This window comes from Cucumis sativus, unplaced genomic scaffold (assembly GCF_000004075.3).
Source record: "Cucumis sativus cultivar 9930 unplaced genomic scaffold, Cucumber_9930_V3 scaffold86, whole genome shotgun sequence".
In the NCBI taxonomy this organism is placed as follows: Eukaryota; Viridiplantae; Streptophyta; class Magnoliopsida; order Cucurbitales; family Cucurbitaceae; genus Cucumis; species Cucumis sativus.
In genome coordinates, this window is record NW_022279577.1 from 95,749 (window position 1) to 115,004 (window position 19,256).

General features: G+C 36.6%; 1 protein-coding gene and 1 pseudogene across 14 annotated transcripts in view; one reads left to right on the plus strand and one right to left on the minus strand.

Moving 5' to 3' along the window:
* Positions 1-7,034, plus strand: part of LOC116406313 (NAD-dependent malic enzyme 59 kDa isoform, mitochondrial-like) — a 61,494-nt gene extending 54,460 nt beyond the window's left edge. For 12 of the 14 annotated variants that reach the window (XM_031890007.1, XM_031890009.1, XM_031890012.1 and 9 more), the window contains 6 exons: positions 334-426; positions 1,144-1,305; positions 1,395-1,478; positions 1,558-1,664; positions 1,905-2,009; positions 3,236-3,256. In XM_031890007.1, coding sequence (XP_031745867.1) covers positions 334-426; positions 1,144-1,305; positions 1,395-1,478; positions 1,558-1,664; positions 1,905-1,998 — 540 coding nt within the window. In that variant the 3' untranslated portion in view covers positions 1,999-2,009; positions 3,236-3,256. Of the gene's footprint in view, positions 1-333; positions 427-1,143; positions 1,306-1,394; positions 1,479-1,557; positions 1,665-1,904; positions 2,010-3,235; positions 3,257-6,674; positions 6,772-6,846; positions 6,937-7,022 lie in introns of those variants that run through there. The other 2 variants (XR_004219342.1, XR_004219340.1) reach the window with 2 other exon arrangements.
* A 5,074-nt stretch (positions 7,035-12,108) lies between these two features.
* Positions 12,109-14,419, minus strand: LOC116406317 (annotated as a pseudogene).
* Between the last annotated feature and the right edge of the window lie 4,837 nt (positions 14,420-19,256).

Genomic DNA, 19,256 nt, shown 5'->3' on the forward strand with positions numbered 1-19,256 from the left:
AGCTTGCTTCATTTGGTTCTTTTACTTGTTTAAGTCCTCCTCTAACTAATTATACATTTCGTCCTTTTACTTGTTTAAGTCCTCCAAAAAGTATTCATTACTTTAATAAATTCCCTCACCAGCATCATCACCTCTTATTCAACAAACTGTTTTTTCCCAAAAGCAAAAAAGGAAAAAAAAAAAAAGATAAAGACAATCAAGAACAACCATCAACTACATGAAAAAAAAAAGAGAAGAAAAAGATAGCTACCGAAAAACATTACTACCCATTTTCATTATCATCATCCTCTACTATGCTTTTCCACCTTCTTCTAACCCATTTTTCCATTGCAGGATTTATTGGAGTTGAGGAGTCCCACAATCTTTATGTTCTGTTTGTTTTTCCATCACTTTTTCAAGGCTGTTCAATTGGAGTTCCATCTTCAGGTAATATTAATGTGTTTGTTTCTAAGATAATTTTGTTAAACACTTGTTTTTGTTGTCCCCATCCACCAGCTGTTTGGTGAAATGCCGCATTGAATAATTTTGTGGGTTCTTGGGAAGCGTGTGATCTATGTGTTGTGGAATTTGTATAATTAGTTAGAGTGATTTAGGAAAACTTTTGTATTTGTAGTTGAATAGATAATTCATTCCATATTTAGAGCATGATTAAGAGTTATTTTGAAATTGTTAAAATTACTTCAAAAGATATTTGGATAATTTAAATGACTTTCTATTGTATGTTGATCACGTTTGATAGATCGAAAACTTTTCTTCTTCTTCTTCTTCTTTGTTTCTTCCTGCTGCCTATTTGACCTGCAACTTTGAGTGTAGTTGCTTGGCTGTCTAATTGCCACCACTCAAAGTCACTCCTTCGCCTTCTTATCACTCTTAATTTTCTTGACAACAAAGTCAAACTGCTACAGAACAATCGAATTTTCGTTTGATTAATTTTCTATCCACAGGAGGCTTTTGTATGTTGATCACCCTTGTTTTCTTTGAAAAGTTTAAAATTCCATACACGATATATTGGGAAACTTTCACATTCTCGGGACATTAAAAGCTCAAGAGCATTGATTTTGAGCAAAATAAAAATGAAAATCCCTTTTAATTTCCAGCAACACCATATTTGAAGTTCATTGTATTTTCTTCTTCCAACTACAGGTTGACGTGATTGTCTTGACAGATGGAAGTCGTATTCTTGGCCTCGGTGACCTTGGAGTTCAGGGAATAGGAATACCTAGATTGGAGGGAGAAGAGTATCTATCTATTGTTGATGAATTTATGGAAGTCGTGCATACATGTTGGCCTAAAGCTATTGTTCAGGTTTATTGGTTAAGATATCAAATTTTTAACTGTGTTCACTGCCAGTAATCAGTATCGTAATCTCGCAATTTGATTTTGAATGATGCCAGTTTGAGGATTTTCAAATGAAATGGGCTTTTGAAACATTACAACGTTATCGTAAGAGGTTCTGCATGTTCAACGATGACATACAAGTGAGTAGTTCATGTTGTATTCATGCAGTTGATAATTACTTAAAAGGACATTCATTTTCGTTTATTTCATTTCATAAAGGGAACTGCTGGTGTTGCTCTCGCTGGACTATTGGGAAATGTGAGAGCTCAAGGGCAGCCATTGAGTGATTTTGTTAACCAAAAGATAGTAGTGGTAGGGGCTGGAAGGTATTGTCAGCTGTTTAACTTTAACATTTTCTCCAAATAGCAATACTGCTAACTATTTAGGGATCGTAAGCCTTGTCCTCTTTGTTGAAACAAAAGTGGTTGTTTGAAAGAGGAATTACTATTACTATTACTATTACGTGAATATAAGAGAAATGAAAACTTTGGAAACTATAGTTCAATCCTTTTGGTTTAACCTTCATTTGTTTCAACATGCTGTTTTTTCTCCTCTTTCAACTTCAGTGTTGGGCTCGGTGTTCTTAACATGGCTATTCAGGCTGTTTTGAGAATGGTAGGGAACAACGATTCTACTGCAAGAAATCGATTTTTTTTCTAATAGACAAAGATGTAAGAATCTTTTTCAAACTTTCATTTCTCAATTTATGCATCAGTCTGTCCAAGTTTTTCCTTCCATGAGAGTTACTGATTTCAGAAACCAATCGGATGGGGTTTGGAATTTGGGTAGCTTTATTATGGGTTAATTTGTATGACGCAGTTTCGTGTGAAAAGTATGAGGCAGTTGAAGAAGTTAAATGACTTGTGGTGGTAGTAATCAGTGTCAAACTCATGTGGTTTTTAACTTACAAAGAAAGAGGAAAAATATCAACTTATAGTCCGATGCAGATTAGGGTTTTAAGTCTTCTATCTAATTGTTTGTGTGATAAATGCAGTTACTTTATCAAAAACAAAGAAGAAAAGGAAGGGACCACAAGATTCTTTAGTATTTTAATTTTATTGCATTACATTATATTCAATCTTCATTTTTCTTGGTTGTGCTGCAAATGGTGTTTCTTCTATTATGGATTTGCATTATACAACATTGCCATATTAAGTCATAAAGTTATGAAAATTAGAAACACACCCTTTGTAGGAGAGAACATGATCCTTCCTTTGAAGTAAATTGAGAGAATTTCCTCTACTGCCTCAATTTTAAGGCTTGAGGTTTGAAGAACAAGGATGAATAATCAACGAAAAAGGAATGAAGAGGTTTCTCGTTTAGGGAAAATAGCGATTTTTCGTTTTTCATACTTCCAAAACGACACAAGTATGAACTTATTGTGTATTAAATTGATCGAGAGGCCTTCCAATTGTTTGTTAATCTATAGTTTCTGTCTCTATTTTAATTAACTGCTACATGTAGAAGCCTAACTAACTTAGTTAGAGTTCTATCAAAAAAGGAAAGAAAAAAAGGAAGAAGAAAGATCATGTGATAAATTTATAGAAATGCCATGCAATTATTTTCTAACTATTAATTTATGTTTCTGTGGTAAATTACTGCTACTAGAAATCTAATTGTGTTCGGTTAGTTAGACTTCATGGGTTTGATTTTTTTTTTTTTTTTGTTAAAGAGGTTCCATAAGTATACCGATGGTTTTGAAATTTTGATTTGATGCATGTCTGAGAAATTTCAAGGCTAAATTATACAGAATACCCATAAACTTTGTACTTTATATACAAATACCATTGAAAATACACTCAAAACATAAACTACCAAAAGTGTTAAAAATACAGTTAATATAATTATCCTAATTTTAGTAATAAATGAAATTGAGAGAACTTTCTTTGATTTTCAGGAACAAGGATGAATAATCAATGAAAAAGGAATGAAGAGGTTTATCCATGCAAGCTTCAAACCAAAGCCAAGGATGTCGATCCTTCCCGGGGAGTCCAAAGTTCTCCCTTATTTTTCTCCCTTTATTTTGATTTTCAAAAGTTTGCAATTTTTTAAGTGGGGGTGGGCAATTGCTTGCATGTTTAGAGGATCAGGCTTAGTCAAGTCTACCGTCACATTTCAATTTAATGATCTATTATGTTTGATTTTTCGTGAATTTGTGTTACTTAATGATCTATTTTGTTTCTCGCTTATCAAATAATTGGAATTAAGAGGAGATTTGTTTAACATTTGATGAGAATGGTGATGCGTTAAAGATTCGATTTTATTGCCAAGTGTCTTCGTGAGATTATGTCTTTCGGTAGTGTTGAAAGAGCTGCTGTTTCTAATTTTGGTTCATTTCTTGTTATGGGAGATTGGTTTAAGATATGGAATAAATGTAGTTCATTTTAGGGTAATAATGTTGCAAAGCTTTTTAATATTCCTTCACACAACCATGGTTCCCTGTATTCAGTCACCTTTATTTTCTTGTGGCAAGCTACATTAAGATATATCAAGGTTGGAGACCAAAGTTGAGAGGCTAAAGTCGGTAGTACAAGTTAAAGATAGGGAGATTGCAACAGTTACACGAATAGTACAATCTCGAGACTTGTCTAAATTCTATGATTTCTCTCTATTTAACATTGAACAAGGAAGTTCTTTTCCACAGGAAGCCAAAGGTAAGGCTGCTTTTAAAGCTCAAATTGACAAGCTACAGTAGGAAAATGTTGAACTCCAGAGAAGGGTTATTGGCAATCAGGTTATGGTAGTTGGATGCTGTGAGATAGATACTAGTTTCTATGTAATAATTTTAGTACTTATGTTGTTTTCTGTTTGTGTGCAAAGCAAGTAAGAACTCAACAAATACATGAGATGAATAAGAAAGAAAAGGAGTACATCAAATTGCAGGTGAGAACCTTTTAGTTATTTTTCGGTTCTAGGCTCAAGTTGGACTCTGTTAGAGGTGTTTATTATTTACAGCTGAGATAGGAGCTTTTGTATGTCTAAACCAAGTCTTAAGGGAGAAAAAGAAAGAATTCCTACCAAACCCTTCCACCAAGACCATAGAATTCCCTTGAAGAGGCAGAATACATAATCATCAGTCTAAAGCTTACAGTACTCAAGAGACAAAAGAGTTGAATTGAAATGTTCATCATGTTTGAAATGCCAACAAAGTTAAATGGTAGATGAGATGTGTTGAATTCGTGATTGACTCAAAGTAAGTTCATCAACAATACGTAATATTTTCTTCTTCTTGTGTTCTTATTACAGTTTCTTTTTAATTTCTCAGTATTTCTGTGCTTACTAGGGGTGAGTAGAGATCTTATACATCTTAGATTGGTATTTCCAAGTGCTGTACTTTCGTACTTTTAAAGTATTTCATTTGGATGTCATCTACCTCTAAGCCTAAACGCTACAATGACAATGGAAGATATTAGGCTGTGCAGTAGGTGATAAATTTCAGGTTTCTCTTAGGGTGGAATTAGAAGAGAATCTAGGTGTTTTGTACACCGAAAAAGAGAGGGAATATAAATGATGATTGATCCTGTAAGCAAATAATGTGTTGTTTTGTTAAGGAGTCAAAGGGAATTTAGATGAATGGGAAGGACAGGTTGGAAGGAGTGATTAGATTTATGAAATTTATGGACCAAGTTACCGTGGGGGGAATTACGTTGAATGGTTTGTCCAATTAAAAATTTCCATTACTTTTATGGTACCCTTATTGTCACCATTCGTCTCTTTTTCTATCACTCGAGATCCCTTCCTTGCCTTGCCTTTATCCAAATTATTGTCTATTTCTTGTAGCCAGTGAGTCCATCTAGCTTTGCTTAAAAATGTTAATTACCAAAACTTTAACTACGCCCTAATAATGCCTTTTATTGTTTGTTTTTGTTTTTGTTTTTTTTCTCTTTTTTGATTTAACAGTTAAAATCTGTGTTGGTATAACGTACCACAACGTATCTATTCTTATATTGCTATATCTTATTTACTTCAAATCAATGTCTTACGAGCTAACATCTTATTTCATGAATATACGCACTTACATTCTCACTTAGCGTGGCTCTTTTTTTCATATTTCAAACTCACAAGTGAGAAAGAGTGTTGGATGTTATGTTAAATTTACTCTCTTATCCATTAGCTTAAGCTTCTATATGTATTGGTGCTTTCTTGATACACTCAAATATTTCTCTATTATTACTTGTTTTCTCCACTGATATGTATCATAAGACCTTTTACATGTCTTCATCAACATGATACTTAAAATACAAAGCTCAACCTCTTTTTTGCCACTCCATGGCATGAGTATCCTGGCCCATTAGTCATTTTTCTTGAAAACTTAAACCAGGTTATGGAAGGCATATTTGAGAGTGTTTTTAGAAACTAGTTAACAAAATTGATTTTTATTAATAAATGTTTTGTTAAAAGTGATTTTCATGGCATATTAACATTTGTTTGTGTGTATACTTTTAAAAGTGATTTTGTAACATAAAAAGTAATTTCCAATGACTCGAAAACATGTTTGGAACTTAACAGAGGTAGGAAAAATTCAAATGGAAAAATAGACATGGTATGTTGGCTTGTCTGATTCTTACTTGTTTTCTTTTATTTATTTTTTTGAAAAATTTGATGAGATATGAGATTAGTTTGTTGTTGATTGTTCTATCATTATGGTTTTGATCTTAACTATCTTTTTCTCTCTCTCTTTGGTCTTTTGTGTTGCTTTTGATTCTATATGTTCTTAATTTTAATGTCTTGGGTCTTTGTCGATGGTGGAGATTAGAGATGCTTGTGTTCTTAAGAAGATAATGGAAGAGTTTTTTATTTGTATTATGTGAGATTGTTGTGAGTTTCATTTTGCATTTGTTGGAATGGAAAGAAAAATTACTCTGTTATCCATGCATAGTTAAGTTTTAGTTAAGTCTACCTTGACATTTCTCATAACACGACCCGTCCTTGTCTTCTGAGCTAAGAGGATCAGGCTTAGTCAAGTCTACCGTCACATTTCAATTTAATGATCTATTATGTTTGATTTTTCGTGAATTTGTGTTACTTAATGATCTATTTTGTTTCTCGCTTATCAAATAATTGGAATTAAGAGGAGATTTGTTTAACATTTGATTTGAATGGTGATGCGTTAAAGATTCGATTTTATTGCTAAGTGTCTTCGTGAGATTATGTCTTTCGGTAGTGTTGAAAGAGCTGCTGTTTCTAATTTTGGTTCATTTCTTGTTATGGGAGATTGGTTTAAGATATGGAATAAATGTAGTTCATTTCAGGGTAATAATGTTGCAAAGCTTTTTAATATTCCTTCACACAACCATGGTTCCGTGTATTCAGTCACCTTTATTTTCTTGTGGCAGGCTACATTAAGATATATCAAGGTTGGAGACCAAAGTTGAGAGGCTAAAGTCGGTAGTACAAGTTAAAGATATGGAGATTGCAACAGTTACACGAATAGTACAATCTCGAGACTTGCCTAAATTCTATGATTTCTCTCTATTTAACATTGAACAAGGAAGTTCTTTTCCACAGGAAGCCAAAGGTAAGGCTGCTTTTAAAGCTCAAATTGACAAGCTACAGTAGGAAAATGTTGAACTCCAGAGAAGGGTTATTGGCAATCAGGTTATGGTAGTTGGATGCTGTGAGATAGATACTAGTTTCTATGTAATAATTTTAGTACTAATGTTGTTTTCTTTTTGTGTGCAAAGCAAGTAGGAACTCAACAAATACCTGAGCTGAAGAAGAAAGAAAAGGAGTACATCAAATTGTGTGTGAGATACCTTTTAGTTATTTTTCGGTTCTAGGCTCAAGTTGGATTCAGGTTATATAGGAGTTTTTGTATGTCTAAACCAAGTCAAGTCTTAATGGAGAAAAAGAAAGAATCTATATCAGGAACGGAGATAATGAATTTGCTACAAGTATATTTTAGTTATTTATCAATATTTTACCCATAATGGATCATTCCTTTCATTTACTGGCTTTTGTAATGTATGATATGAACAGAAAGAGGGGTGACGACGTGGAACTTGGAATCGCAAGAAAACTGATAACGATTTCTATAAAAGGATAGTATGTTAAAACCTCTATTTTAAATGTCTGTGCATGAGCATGATTGTTAGTGGTTAAATAAAATATTCTCATAATTGTCTCATGGTTAGGTGGATGCTTATGAAGTTAAAAATCAAGAATTGACGTCAGAGAATGCTTATTTAAAGACATTGACCAGTAAATGCAGGTTTGCAACAATTTTGTTATTGTCTGTGTTTTAAGTTTACTAAATTTTTATCAAATAAATTTTGGAAGGGGTGGTGAGCATGCAATAAAACAAGTTCGTAGAATGCATCTATTTCGTCTTATTAATTTTGTGATATTGAGGTTTTTTGCCATTCTTTTATTGAATTATTTTTGTGAATTTTAATTCTTGAAGTTCATTGTTTTATTGGTTTATTTGATAGACAAAAAACCCCCTAAATTTGTATCAGATATGGTTTTAGTAATTTGTTTTCTTAAGATTCATCCCTTATTTTGTTTAGTTAATTATTCCTTGTTTGGTATAATTAATTTTTTTTGAATTATTTGTTTGTTTTTATTTTTATTTTTTTGTTTGAAAGAGCTTTTGTGATCAAATTTCTTTAACTTTGTTTGATCGATGATGAATGAATGAGAATAGAGGAAGGCCATAGTAGTTCGCAAACTAAATGAAATGACATGTTTAACACTACTCATGCATTGTTGATGCTACAAACTGAAGAACATTAGGTTTTCGTATAATGGACTTGAGATATGCGGCATCTTTTGGAAACATTACATTTTTTTCAGTCAGTTATGCAAGCATGACTGGTATTTTGAATCTCATTAGTCTATTCGTAGACATTTGACCCTTCTGGATGTTTATAATTGTAGTTTGTGTTTACTCCATTTATTCATTTGATTTTCATAATATTTGTACAAGTTATATTTTATTTCTTCCTTATTAAACATAATTGATTTTCTTTTTTGAACTTGGCCTACACAAGCCTGAGATACTTAAGGGCATACATGATATGTCACATTTCTACTTTTAAGGACATCAATGATTAATCAACCATAATTAGGAAGAGCTTTAGAACTTAAAATCCAGAACTCAAATAAACATATATCCTTCTACAAAGTTGTTGAAAAACGTCTTGTTATTCATACCTAAAATTTTCAACTTCAGATTCCAACGGATGTACTCTACAGCCCTCTGGAAGTCCACATTGTTCAGAACCACCTGTATTCTGACCTTTCTTGCTTTCTCTCCGTTACTCAAATTAAATCAAAAACCCCAACTTAGAAAATAGACTCAAAATGAAAACTTTTAAGACTAATTTCACTCAAAACACTCGAGTGGATTGTGAGAAACTTAATACTAAATTTGGCCTATTTATAGAGTTCATTGCATGAGTACAAGTTGACACCTCATCCTTGCTTAAATTCACCTTAAACCTTCTTAGGAACCTCCTACTTACTTTACACCTTAAAATGCATGCTAACAAGGTTTTACACCTCACTAAAACCTTAAACCGCTTGCCCTTATCATGCCACATAGTTGTCCAAAACGCATAGCTAACTTCCAAGGTCATCTCACCTAGTTTCTCGCCCAAACTACATAACCCAACTTAGAAAAGTTATAACTTAAAATCCATAACTCTTTTGACAAAACTTTCTTCTACAAAGTTTCTCTAAATGTGTGTTTTCTTCCCTAAAAAAATTTTCCTGAAATTTTGAGGGAAGAAAACGCGAAACGATGTGTTCTGTAGCGTTCTAAGAGTGTAGCTTGCTCAGATTCACTCGCAAACTGACCCTCTTGCCTTCTTTTGTCCAAACGTCAACTTTCTCATATCCAAAACGCCCACAACCTTCTTCAATAAACTAGACTCAAATTATGAATTTTCAAGTCTAGATTGAGTGTAATTTTCCGAGTTGTGAGAAACTCCTTTCTGAAGTTAGCTAAAACACCTAACCTCTTTAATCCTTCTTTCTTGCCAACCTTAAACACTCAAAACCCTTTCTAACCTCTAAAACCATTTTGCCAAGTCAACCCAATACGCCTAAAAAGTACTATTCTTTGATATTGAACCAAAAACTTTCCTTCTTTCAAACCTCTTAAACTCTTTGAAAAAGACTACACTACCCAAAGTTTGGGTCTTACATAAAGAAAGAAGAAGATAGACTCAAGATATAAAAATAAGGAAGTTAATCATCTCGAAAGAAAAGATATAAGGAGAATTTCATTTTGATGCCTCTTGATCTTTAACTCATCTTCGCTATTCCTTTCTACCTCTTTCCCCTTTGTGGAAAGACCTGGTTGGATAGCCATAGGTCCAAGGTTTCTAGTCTTTTTACTAGTTTGGAAAAGCCAACTAATTCAGTTTAGTAGAGGTGTAAAACGGAGATTGCTTGAGTTCGACGAATGAAAGAGAGCTCGTACCCGCAGCTTTTCAAGGTCTTCAACGCAGAACCTAATTACAAACTGGTACAATTGTCTTTCTGTAAGAAGGTATCATGTCCATTTATAACAAGAGATCGACTTAGAAGTTCAAATGCACTTAAATAATGAGAAGGATCATTATGGGTAGTGCCAAGAGGCGCAATTCAATATGCGTGAGAAGCGCATTTAAGAAAAAAGGTTTGAGGAGGAGGGGAGATCCAGATACTCGTTGGAGACTCCAACCAGCACGATTAGTTGTCTTCATGCTCTCAAAAGTCTACCTGGAAATAAAAGGAAGTTTCAGAAACTTTAGGATGAAAGGCATAGGAAGGCGTAGGAGCGAGGGAGTCAAAACCTTGCATTTCTGAATTTGAGCTAATACCTACGGTATTTCGACCATTATTTCTCCTTTTAAGCCACTTATCTAATAACCTCACGAATGAAAGAGTGATCCATCCTTAGCAAGAAGAGCTGAAACTGGGAATGAATAAAAGGAAATAAGAAGGAATGAGGCTTCCTGCTCCAAAAGAAGACGGTAAAGCTTTTGGTCTCGCCTTTTCTCCTCTGCCTTTCTTTTGCACTCCTTTCAAAGTCACTGATTATTATACATAATCAATTCTATTTCCCTTTCATGGGATAGATGATGGAATTTCCGCAAATTCGATTAGGATGAAGAAGCCCACGTAGCAGTTGTGAGTTTTTCACGGACTGACTCGTACATTATCGTTCTCAGCACCTCAATAGAGGGTTCCACTTCTTATGGAAAAAGTTCAAGACCTAGGCTTGATCTTTGTAAATGAGAATATATAGAAAGATAAAAATCTAAGATAGAAGAGTTGGGCACAAAAAAATATATAGAAGATTTTCGCTTGATTTTAGGCAATATCCCAAAAATACCCTATCTTATGGAGCCTTTGTTTTTGTTCAATGGATAAACAAGTCTAGAGGATGAGTAGGAGGTACGAAGAATATTGCAAAGATTTTTGGTTCATTTTGCAAAGGAAGAATATTGACAAAGATCATTGATAAGAAACTTTCTAGAATTCTTTTCTCATATGGACCTCGTCCAGAGGACTTGTTTATCCATTAAAAGAGTCATGTTCCTTTAAAAAGAAGTTTCTGATGTAGGCTTTTTATTTGACGTTAGGAGTTATTCCAATAATATCCATCCAGATTCCACTAAAGTTGCATACGTTAGGAGTATTAAAACTGGCTATCCATTAGGGAATTTGAGAGTTATTTCACTAAAGTCCTAATCCTTTATAAAACAATTTTTCACGACAAAAAAAAAGTGAAAGATAAAAAAAAAAAAATCAGAACTATGTTGTATTTACAAAATATACAAGTTATTTGGTTATACATTACAATTTCTTTAATTATTTTTGGATTCAATATTTTTGGAGTTTGATTCAGTAAAAAGTTGGACAGTGTATAAAATTTCGTAAAAGAAACTTTTTTTTATATTTATTATTATTATTATTAATATTTTAAAGAAACTAAATACACTATAAGAAATAATATTTATACAAACTCAGAACCACATATATGCATAATGCATATTACAACTCAGAGCAATTTTATTAGTCATAAAAAAAAAAAAAAACAATGAAGGCATTCTTGTTGTATTATATAATACAATAATACTCATACTCAAAAGTCAAAACATTCATGTGCTTGACTTCACAATTGACAATTGCCTTCCTATTATTTTCCTACATGCCTTAAGGTCTTTCTCTAAAATTACAAACTACTGACATATTACACCAGAACAACTTAAGCCAACAATGAAGGTTAGATTAATAGATATTGTAATGGAAGTCACTAAGTAGTAATAACATGTTACAACACAAAGGTAAAGCCAAAGATTAATGTTAGTGTTACAGGAAAATTCAGTTAGCTCAACCTCTATATGGAAAAGCCTAAGAAAGCTTAAAAAGCTTAAAGGTCGAGCTATAGTCAGAGAACTCAGAAAGCTACAGAGGATAGCAGAAGAAGATGGACCACTGCACAACTAAAAAATTTGGGAAGAATTTTGTAACAGCCTGTATTTTTTAATATACCTATATAACAAAAACATGGAAAACTTAAGAAATATGAACTTTTACAACTTACACAATTCAACGGAAGCAATTTATTACAAACAATTGTTATGTCAAACTATTCACTACCCTTTATTGAACCTTCTACCTCAAAAGGGAGAATACAAGTCAATTAACGCTAACCTAAACACAATTTAACTAACAAAATTTCTCTGATGCTCTACCAAGATGTCACCAAGCTCTTAAGAAAAAACAATTCAACTGCCAGAGTCATGTCTGATCATGAAGGCTTTAATACTGTTTTCACTCATGAAATGCACTGTTATGAGACAGCATAGTATTCCTCAAGACCGATGAATGAAAAAGGACAACAAAATCTTTCATTTGAACTTCTTTATTGGCCAATGCAATATTGCTACTTTTACCTTTGGAAGAAGCTAATATGACATCTGGTCTAGGTTTCCTTATAACTTTGTTCATAAGGTGAAGGTACCGATGCCTCATCCCCATCAAAGGGTGCTTCTCTACCAAAAAAATCCTTCTTATAAGCCTCCCGAAGAACTACAGTTTGTGTTCTAATCTTGTTTGAGACATAAAATATATCTGGGTGATGAACTATGGCTTTCTTAAACCTATAACCAAACCCCAAATAGTCTCCCAAGCAGAAGATGTTCTCCTTTTCGGTTTTCTTCGAGATCGTAAGATAAAGCAACTCATGGAGAACAGCCACAACCCATTTCTCAGCTTGGTCCGTATTTGGTGCTAGATGGAATGCATTTTCATAGGGCGAAATGTAAGGCAAATCCTGCCACTCCTCCACCCAATTCATCACTTTCTTTTGCAAATCAAAACCCCTCGGGAAACTCATTGGAAATGGAATATGATTTATTTTCCTTCTCCCAAAATTTCCTTCCAGAGATTCCCTTTTCTTCAATTCAGAGACTGCAAGGTCTTTCCTCCAAGAAAGTAGCTCTAATGCAAGAGTTTGTTCACCTGTTAAACAGTCTTTCACACTACAAACTTGAAAATATTCAGGATAACCAGCAAGAAGGGTTGGAATGAACCTATAGGGTAAACCCAAATCCCATTGCAACCTCTCAATAACATATAGGGGAAATTTTCCAACCCCTATGAGCATCAATAGTTTTGCTAACCTCTTCACAACATCATCTCTATGCAGTCGAGAGTTATGAATGGTTGATTCTTCCTTGTGGAGAAGTAAAGCTTGTGAGGTGATTTTGACATGAGGATGGAGACCAAGACTAGGCTGGAATTGGATGAAAACATAAGGGTATAACTCGAAGAACTTGGAGATGGTGGTAGTGGGAACTTTGAGGTTCTGATTAAGCAAAAAGACAAGAAGAAAGTGGAACAGATGTTAAAGGACTCGAAATTATTATATTCTTAAGGGAAATTACTTGTTTGAGGTTTTTCTCTCTTTGAACTGCAAAATCAAGGTATGGATCTCTAACCCATTTGACCTTTGCATCAATGAAAGCACAAATCTGGGTGAAACGATGAGGGATTATAGTAATTTGTAGAATCATAAGCAAGAAAGGTTAGAAAACATTGTCTAGATTGGGAAATAGAAATGGCTGACAATGGGAATCGAGAAGGCTAAACTGACTAAATTAGACAAGAGTTTGTAAAGATCAAATAATCAAAGGAAACGAAAATTCAACTTAGACTCTGCTTGGTGGCTGCTTCAGAATAGAGTCACCCTAACTACCCTTTAAAACTATCACCTGATTTTCCATCTGAAAACACTTTGAAATCAAAGATTAGTACAAAAATACTCAATAAGCAATTCTCATATCAAGCTTTGAAATTCACAGAACTTTCTGTCAAAATTTTTCTAGAAAGAATACTTTCAAAATCAAAATATTGCAAGCAAATAAGTTTTAAAACCTAAATGCTTCAAGCTGAAACTCCTATAATGAATGGTATTTTCATACTTTTTATAACACTAATATTTCAATACTTTCAAATGAAAATTCTTCAATCGGTAAAAAGAACTTTCGATCAACAAATACATCCATACAAACAAAACTTTCAATCATTCAGTTCAAATACAAAGTAGGAAAAATGCATAGCTCATGTAGCCCAGCAGGTATGGCTACCCCTTGGTAAGATCAACAGTTCATTCAATCCGAGATGTCAATTAACAATCGACCACATATGAATCGCCATTTAAAGCATGCAAACAATTTTGAAACTAATTACCTCGATCGACAATCATCCTTGAAAATTCACTTCCTTGGACAAAGATTAACAACTATTGAACTTCCACGAGTGACACTTATCCCTAAGCCAAAAACGCCGCCGCAGCCGGAAACACACACCCAGTCATTGAAAACGTGATCTAGAACTTGTTGTTCGTTCACGCTGGAGTCTCGAACGAAGAAGAAACAATGCTCCTGAAGCCGTACAGAGTGAACGTAGACCGTCGTCGACTACAGAGCTGGGCGTTCGGTGGGTGTGGCCGCTGGAGTGTCGCCGGAGAAGAGGGTCGGCGGCTATTTGATAGAGAAAGGAAGACGACTGATGAGGCTAGTGTCACGTGGTTAAAGTCTGAAGCTAACCATACGTGCGGCACTTGGCTAACTACAATGCTCACGTAGCCAAGTAAGCCTTTTCGGGAAGGGTAGTGCGCCAAGCACTACACCAACGTGTTGCAGCGAAATTAATTGGGTTGGTTGCAAGACACGAGAGAGGTTGGAAGGATAAGGGAGTTTGGATGGATACGTCTTGGGAATGATACACTGCATTCCAAGAATAGATTAATACACATTTGGGTACAAATATGTTGTCTCTTGCCATGGGGGCCATGGGCAAGGAGACTTGGTATGGCAAGGTGACCTTGCTTGGCTAACACATGCAAAGTTGCAAGGTTGCAAGGCTTGGTACAAATGAGGCCCTCCCTAAGTATTTATAGACCTTCCCCACCGACCTTGGGCCTTAGAAGGTCGGCCAAGGGAGTTTCTAGATGATACAAGTTCATTTAGTACATTACAAGGAAGCCTAGAACATTCTAGAGAGGATTAGACCTTTTATGACACTTCTTAACCGTCATAATAGCCTTCTAAAGTGTTCCAGCACGTTTCAGAATCATCCAGCACATTCTGAGGCCTTCTCGGGAGCTTCTCGCGCATTCCAGCACGTTCCAGCACTGTCTAGGGCGTTCTAGAGGCTTCTGAGGCTGTCTAGGTCGAGCATGGGCGAGGCAGCACGCACATGGGCGTGTCTAGGTCCTTCTTGAAGCTTCTGGGAGGTTCTCGGAGCATCTGGAATACACGGGGCGAGCGCACTAGGGGCCGCGCGCGCCTGTCGCTGGTGTAGGCTGCGCGCAATGTTAGCATCGGCGAGCGTGCGCGGACGTCGTGCGCGCCATACCTGGGCGAGCATGGGCGGCCGACTGGAGTCCCGCGCGCGGTTGCTTGGCTTGCCGCCTGGCCATACGCATGGGCCCGTGCGCATGGGCCTGATGGTGGGTGCTGGTGTCGGGTGTCACAGACATATTTTTCCAAAGTGTGTTTACCTTTGGTTATATGCTCCGATTATCCCCAGTTTATCTCATCTTTAGTTTCCATGACTAGTTTAGGTGTTTGCTTTTCATTCTAGATCATAAATCTTGGGTGTGACGTTTCGCATTTTCATATGCAAGCCTGCCAGAGCTGAAAATGTTCAAAATGTATTATAGGGGAGACATACCAGTTGAATCCCCGCTCGAGCATTAGTTGTACTCTTTGGAAGCAACCATTTTTCCTTGCAATTGACGGTCTTTAATGCTTATCGTAACGTCTATTTCAATTTATTTCTTTCTTTCCCGCGTTTTATAAATAAAATTTCCCTAAAACGCAAAGGAAGGTTACGACATACGTCGACGTTACCTACAACTCTTGGATTTTTATCGACTGGCTTGTTCGTTGAGTTAGAACAAGTGTCGCACAATCGTCCTTCTCGAGGTTGAAACGCTACGATTGTGACAAGTGGTATCAGAGCCAAATTGGCTGACAGTTTAGACAGAGAGATGTTGACGGTAAAACGAACGGGCAAGACCCATGAAGAACGGTTGGTGGTGATCGAAGAGCAAATGCTCCACCTGAAGGAAGTTTCTGATTCCATCCGATTTATGGAAGAACGACTTGAGAAAGTTGCCAAGAGAGTCGATGTTGTTGATGCGGTGTCTGGTCGCCTGGACGGATTACCCATACATGATTTGTTGGCTAGAGTTGACACGTTAGAGTCACAAATCAGGAAAATTGAAAATGTTCCCTACGAGCGTGGGAACAGTTCATCGGGCTCTGTTGCCCGAATGGAGGAGCGAGTTACAGAGCTAGATAACTCTCAGAAGGATATAATGGAGATGATAAATGGTATGACAGAGGACTTTCGAGCCACCCTGGATGTCGTTAGAAATGAAATCGTAGAGGTGAACACGAAGGTGAACCTTACGATGCGAGCGTTGGCCAATCAAGCTCCGGCTGGAGGAGCGATTACAATTGGCAAGATAAAGATCCCAGAACCCAAGCCCTTCTGTGGGCCAAGGGATGCAAAGGCATTGGAAAACTTTATCTTCGATATTGAGCGGTATTTTAAAGCCACAAACACCGTGGCGGAGGAAGCCAAAGTGACATTGGCGACCATGCATCTATCTGAGGATGCAAAGTTATGGTGGAGGTCCCGATATATTGACATTCAAGAAGGGCGTTGCGTAATAGACACTTGGGACAGTTTGAAGAGAGAACTTCGCTCACAGTTTTTCCCCGAGAATGTCGACATTCTGGCTCGATGGAAACTATGGGAATTAAAGCACACTGGAACCATTCGGAATATGTGAAGCAATTTGCGGGGCTGATGTTAGACATATCTGATATGACCGAGAAGGACAAAATCTTCAGTTTTGTTGAAGGGTTAAAATCATGGGCAAGGACTGAGTTATACGAACAGAGAGTTCAAGACCTTGTGTCAGCCTATGCAACAGCTGAGCGTTTGTTTGATCTGTCTAGTGACGCTCAAGAGACGAGACGTCAATAAAGCTCTTCACCTGGGAGAGATCAAAACAGCCGACCAAATTCTTCGAAGCTGTCAGTGGAAGTAGAAGTCCCGGTAGAGACCGCAAGCCTTTCCAGTCAAATACGGGGAACATGGGGCAAAGGCCCAATAGTCAGAGGACATCTCACACTCCTATCAGTTGCTACATTTGTAACGGACTACATCGGGCAAGGGAATGCCTAGATAAAGCTGTCTTCTATGCCTTTCGGGCCTCTTTAGCTGCAGACTCAGATGACACGTCGAGTCAACCAGAGAAGGAAGTTGGGCAAGTAGAAGGAGTTCAGAATGTTAGAGTGGGAGCCATAAGACTCTTGTCGTCCCTTCAGAAGAAACCGAGAGAGACAAGTGGTCGTACTAAAAGGGGCCTAATATATGTTGACACCTGGATCAACCGAAAGCATGCAAAGGCACTATGGTTGACTCCAGTGCCACTCATAATTTTATAACAGTGGTCGAAGCCAGACGACTAAACCTTCATTGGAAGAAGGGTACGGGAAAAATGAAGGTCGTAAATTCTAGAGCTCTACCTGTCGTTGGGATAGTGAAACGGACAGCGATACAGTTGGAAGGATTGAGCGGTTTCGTTGATTTTGTGGTTGTAGGCATGGATGACTTTGACGTAGTCCTCGAAATGGAATTCCTTCTCGAACATCAAGTGATCATAATGCCTGCAGCCAAATGTCTGATGATCACGGGGTCTACCCCCACCGTTGTGCAGACAGACCTTCGGCAACCCAAAGGACTGAGAATGATCTCGGCCATGCAACTGAGAGAGGGTCGTGTTCAGAAAGACACAAGGTGTGTCATGAAGAGATGTGGTGATGGGAAACGTGATAGTTTGCCCATATTGGAATCGCCTACGAAGAGTGATTGTCGTATGGCGCAGTCAGAGTCGTCTAAACTCCGAAGACAGTCAAGGAGATTGTCGGGTGCAGGATTCACTAGACCTGCAAAAGCTCCGTATCAAGCACAAGACTGCTTATGGAAGGAAGAGAAGGGACGGTTGAGTGTCGACAGCCGTGTCCTGAAGCAAGCCCCGAGGAGAGGGACAATTCTTGGGTCCGTGAGTGTGACCCAACCTATTAAAGCTTACGTTGAGGTGCGTAGTCATGCGTTGAGTGGTGCCTAACTGTAGAATAGACACCCTATCGCATTTGAGGGTCAGAAGAAGAGTGCCACAGAGGGCAATTATACGGTGTTTGAAGAAGAAACGTTGGCCATAGCAACCAGTCTAAAGGATGGGAGACAATGTTCCCATAGATCAACTTTTGTTAGAGAGATGAACAACGACGTTGCCAGCCAGTTCGGTACTCGGCCGAATATGAGTTCGAATCAAGTAAGGAGACGAAGAGTCGTGCTCAAACTTGATTTTGGGTCAGAACGTAAGAGAAGCAATCATGACTCCACATGTGTCGGCTCGTACACAGGCCTGTCTGTTGGAATTTTTTGTCCTAAAACTCGTAGTTTGTAAATCATATTCTGTTCAATAAAGTTGTTTATTGATAAATTAAATATTATAATCTTAAATCCAATAAATCAAGTTCCAAGGCTATTTTTGAATAAACTTGAACTTTATGTGTAAACATAAACGTGGATCAAGTTCGAGTATATAGCCTAAATAGTCTATAGTATATGAAATAAAGGTTGGGCGCCTTATTTAGAGAAACTATGGATGCGGCCCACTTTGTAGTACAAACGAGGTGATCCTAATCGTTCATGTAGAGACATGAAAGTGGGGCATCCTATGTAAAATGTTTACATAAGACTGAACCATGAATTAGTCTTTTTTACGTTATAACACCGTTTACTGTTTAAAACTGACTATCTCAATTATTGATGACCTAGGTAACTTAGTCTTAATCCTGAGTACAAACGAGGCTTAAGTTTTTTTAGCTTTCAACTTGACTTTGTGATCAATCTCTTCATGTTTGAAAGAAGAAGGCATTTGCCACATTTTAGCGAAGAAGGCATTTGCCACATTTTAGCGAAGAAGGCATTTGCCACATTTTAGCGAAGAAGTCATTTGCCACATTTTAGCGAAGAAGGCATTTGCCACATTTTAGCTTTCTCCCCTTTACCACTTTGTTTTAGTGGAGCTACGTGAGGAAAAGGTGCCATGTCTCTGAACTATTTTGATTTATCATTCATATAATTTCTTACTTCTAAATCTCTGATGTACCCAGCAAAAAATATTGCTAATATATTTGAATCTAGCATGAGCAATATTTGTATTTTTGTACATTTTGGAATTCCCATATCATGATCTCGGCGTTTAATGCCAAGGGCTTGATTTCCCAATGTGCCAAGACTTGTCCAAAGGATTCTTTGATCAAACATTATTGTTATTATTATTCTTTTTGAGGAGACATTTCTTTTATCAGAAACATATAAATAAT